The following is a 4,780-nucleotide window of genomic DNA, read 5'->3' as shown; positions in this document are numbered from 1 at the left end:
TAAAGCCTAGAAAACAAGATCGGAGTAAAAGGATCTCATTGGTATCTAGAAATTTTCTAGTGAGTATCGTGCCTTCCTTCCTTCGATGATTTCTCCTTGTAAGTAGATTACATTTGATGAAACTTATACTTTTAGCTTCATAAACGTAAAATTTACAAGTTTGATGAAAAAACTAACTCAAGACAAGGCATAGAATGCTAGGATGAATTTCAATTTCACACTCGGAGCTAGAAACACATTACTCTTAACTTTTTTTTCTTTTAATTCTGTGAGTGCAAACACTATGAGATTTAATATCATTAAAATGTGATGATTCATTCCACAATTATTGTATTCCAAATGGGATATTATTTAATGAATCCCTCAAGTGGGAATTAGGGAAACATGCATAAATGATATGTAAAAGATATTATAGTAATGCAAAGTCGATTCATAACCCATTTCATGTCTTTAAATCTCATGGCGGCTCAAGAAGGAAAAAAGAAAAAGAGCCCTAATTAAATAAATGTTCTTTATGTAGTGGATTTTTATAGCCATTGTGAATTAATCATACAAATATCTTTCTAAAACCAAATAAATTACCAACCTTAACTAATGGGAAGCAAGAAGAATTGATAAAACTAAACTAAGTAGTGAATCATAGATATTATTTTTAAGTTTATCTTTGCTCTTTCTCTAAATCTTACAAAATCATGCAAGATCTTATAAATGGAGGATGAGATCAAAGGCTTGCATAAATATTCATATGATTTAGTTCAAATTTAATTTGTGAGCCAAATATGAGAAAAGGCACACTATAGTGCTTGCCTCATCGACATTTGTGGAGGTGTATATCCAAATTATCTTCTTTTTTATTTCCCCATGTGGCGCCCTCTTTAATTATCATTAAGCACACCATAGAGAAGATGATGAACCCTCCACCATTTCCTATATAAGGAGACCAATGGATTCATTCTAGGTATCCTCAAATTCTCTCCATGGCTATCACTAGAGCGTTCTGCCTTAGCTTTCTTCTCCTTGTAGGGTTGGGTTTAACTTCCGCTGCCCGAACCCTTCTTGATTATGATCCCCGAACACGTCACTATGGTTACAATCGCCCTAACCCTAGAGAAGGGTATGATTCGGGGCATCGTGACGAATCCTATGATAATGTATATGGAGGAAGATCGGGTGGAGAATATGGAGTCGGAGGGTCGGCTCTGGGAGGTTCAGGCTATGGAAGTGGTGGAGTAAGGGGTTCGGGATATGGTAACGGTGGAGGAAATGCATACGGAGGAGGGGTTAGCTCGGGCGTAGGAGGAGCAGGATATGGAAGTGGGAGTAGATATGGAGGTGGAGAAGATCATGGTGTTGGTTACGGTGGTGGGCGAAGTGGAGGTTATGAAAATGGAGGCAATGGTGGGTATGGGCAAGGAAGAGATCATGATATCGGCTATGGAAGTAGAAATGGAAATGGAAATGGAAATGGAAATGGGTATGGAGATTCCCATGGATATGGAAATGGTGGAGGAGTCGACGGTGGGTATGGAAGGGGAGACGGAGTAGGAGGCCATGCAGGTGGTTCTGGCATTGGCGCCGGCGGTGGTTACGGAGGCCATGCTGGTGGTTCTGGAATTGGGGCCGGCGGTGCTTACGGCAGTGGAGGAGGTCATGGAGGAGAACATGATAATAGCAAAGGAAGTGGAGAAGAAGGAGGTTATGACGGTGGATATGCACTCACAAACTCCATCTCAAACAAGAATTGAAACCCTTTCTAAGTAATGAACCCAATATTCATTATGTTTACAAAATAAAGAAATTGGGTTAGAGTATGTTGTTTTCTATATCTGTGTCGAAACCGCTTTCAATGAATGTCAAATTCGAATCAACTGTTCATTGATAAAACAAAATTTGGATTACATTGGTGTGAATGTTTGATTAATCCACCACACCCAAATGGTGGTGAGAGTTCTCTTATTTATAATCATTTACAGAATACAGAAATAAGGTAAATTACAAATAATAAGGAAATAGCGATAAAAGGAAAGAATAATAAATGAATACAATATATTTGCATTTAGTAAAAGAGAAAATATGGTAACCCGTAATGTAAGGCAAATATCTAGATATTTGCCTTAATGAACGGTCAACTATCCTTAACACCCCCCCGCAAGCTGAGCGTCGGATTTGAACGAACATGAAGCTTGGATCTGAAAAATTCAAAGAGAGGTCGAGAAATACTCTTTGTGAAGATGTCAGCAACTTGGAGATGAGAGGGTACATATTGTGTACGAAGTTTGCCAGCGATAACAAGTTCTCGAAGGAAATGATAATCTAGTTCAACATGCTTGGCCCGCTTGTGAGAAACAGGATTAGAGCTCAAAAAAATAGCACTTTTGTTGTCACATAAGAGTAAGGGCTGCTGTGAAATAGGGACCTTGAGGTCATGCAAAAGATGCGTAACCCAAAGAAGTTCAGCAGCAGTTGTGGCAAGAGCACGATACTCAGATTCACAGCTGGAGCGTGATACAGTAGGTTGCTTTTTGGCACTCCAAGAAATGAGATTGTTACCAAGATAAATAGAATAGCCGGATGTAGAACGACGAGTATCGGGACAACCAGCCCAGTCAGCATCCGAATAAGCGACTAGCGTACTAGGAACAGTGGATGGACGAAAGATAAGACCAAAGTGGAGTGTTCCTTTGACATAGCGAAGAATACGTTTGACAGCAAGAAAGTGATCTGCAGTAGGGGCATGCAAGAATTGACTGACAGAATTGACAGCATAGGCAATATCTGGACGCGTGATAGTCAAGTACTGAAGGGCGCCAACAAGAGATCTGTAGAGAGTAGGATCAGAGAAAGGAGAACCATCAGCAGTCAGGTGTTGAGAAACAACCATGGGAGTGTGAACTGGTTTGCTATCGAGCAACTGAGCACGAGTAAGAATATCTCGAGCATATTTTAACTGACTGATAAAGAGACCATCAGGAGTGGGTGAAGCTTCAAGACCAAGAAAGTAACTGAGAGAACCCAAATCTTTGGTAGCAAACTCAGAATGAAGCTTGCGAGTAAAGCTGTTAATAAGAGATGAGTTGTTGCCGGTAACAATAATGTCATCAACATAAAGAAGCAAATAGATAAGGTTAGATTGCTGATGAAAGACAAAAAGGGACGTGTCAGCGCGACTACAAGAAAACCCAAGTGTGAGAAGAAATGAGCTAAAACGCTGAAACCAAGCACGAGGAGCTTGCTTTAAGCCATAGAGAGCTTTCTTTAATAGACAAACATGCTTAGGAAATCGAGGATCAACATACCCAGGAGGTTGTTCCATATGAACACGTTCAATAAGCGTTCCATTGAGAAAAGCATTCTTGACATCAAGTTGTCGAAGAGGCCATTTATTTGTGACTGCAATAGAAAGCACAACACGGACAGTGGTAGCTTTGACAACTGGACTGAAAGTGTCAGTGTAGTCAAGACCAGGAACCTGAGTATAACCTTTGGCAACGAGACGAGCCTTGAAACGCTCGACGGATCCATCGGGCAAATATTTAATACGAAACACCCATTTAGAGCCCACGATGTTGGTGTTGGCAGGGCGAGGAACCAAAGTCCAAGTATCATTTTGTTGTAACGCTCGAATTTCTTCATCCATGGCAGCCACCCAAGCAGGATTCTTAGCCGCAGATTTGAATCCTTTTGGCTCAGTGGATGCAAGAAGAGCAGAGAGAAGTCCAGATGAGCCCAACATACCAAGATTTGCTGGATGACGAGTCTTGAATATACCAGCTTTGGCGCGTGTGATCATAGGATGAGTGCCCAAAGAAGAGAAATCAACAGGAGGTTCAATAGAGGTTGAATTAGAAGTCGAGGGTGACAAAGTGGAACCTGCAAGAGAAGTATCAACCTGCACAGACTCATCTACAAGGTCAGAACAAATATCACACGGGGATGAACTGGATTGAGGAATGTGCGGTGATGAAGTGGTAGGGGGGGATGAATCAATATGATGAAGATGTGGTTCCAAGAAATTTGAAATAGGAATAGTGGAAAGAGGTTGGGCTTGGGAGCTAGGGATAGCAGGAAAGTGAGTTTCATCAAATTGAGCATGGCAGGTGATATATAGCTTAGTGGTGGCGGGATCAAGACAGCGGAACCCTTTATGAACAGGACTATAACCCAAAAAAATACAAGGAATGCTGCGGGGAGAAAGCTTGTTAGGCATATAATCACGCAAATAAGGATAAACACGACAACCAAAGGGATGAAAATTGTCATAATGTGGAGTGTAGCCATAAAGGAGTTCAAAGGGTGACTTACCTCCAAGAAGTGGAGTAGGCAACCGGTTGATAATATAAGCTGCAGTGCTGAAGGCGTCAACCCAAAAACGAGGAGAAAGATGAGAGTGAAAGAGAAGGGCCAAGCCAGTCTCAGTCACATGACGATGTTTTCTCTCAACACGACCATTTTGAGCAGGTGTATATGGACAAGAGAGTTGATGGTGGATGCCAGAATTACGTAAATGAGTTTTGAAACAAGTACTAGTAAATTCGGTACCACCATCGCTTTGAAATACCTTGATACGAGAAGAATATTGATTTTCCACAAATTTTTGAAATTGAAGAAAAATATCAAAAAAATCAGATTTAAATTTTAAAGGGTAAAACCAAGTGAATCGAGAATAATCATCAATAAAAATAGCATAATAAAGAAAACCCGAATTTGATTTGACGGGAGAAGGACCCCAAAGATCACAATGAATAAGATCTAACACATGAGACGACCTACGTTCATTGCG

The 4,780-nt window shown here is 40.7% G+C and overlaps 1 protein-coding gene across 1 annotated transcript; it reads left to right on the top strand.

Annotated features, from left to right (window-relative positions):
• The first annotated feature begins 977 nt into the window (after positions 1–977).
• LOC111500188 (glycine-rich cell wall structural protein 2-like) lies at positions 978–1,745 on the top strand. The gene has a single exon (XM_023151842.1). It carries the CDS (start codon positions 978–980, stop codon positions 1,743–1,745), a length of 768 nt encoding a protein of 255 aa, XP_023007610.1.
• The last annotated feature ends 3,035 nt before the right edge of the window (positions 1,746–4,780 follow it).

This window comes from Cucurbita maxima, unplaced genomic scaffold, assembly GCF_002738345.1.
Source record: "Cucurbita maxima cultivar Rimu unplaced genomic scaffold, Cmax_1.0 Cma_Scf00028, whole genome shotgun sequence".
NCBI classification, from domain to species: domain Eukaryota; kingdom Viridiplantae; phylum Streptophyta; class Magnoliopsida; order Cucurbitales; family Cucurbitaceae; genus Cucurbita; species Cucurbita maxima.
Note: the sequence above shows the minus strand (reverse complement) of the source record. Positions and strands in the feature narration are given on the sequence as shown.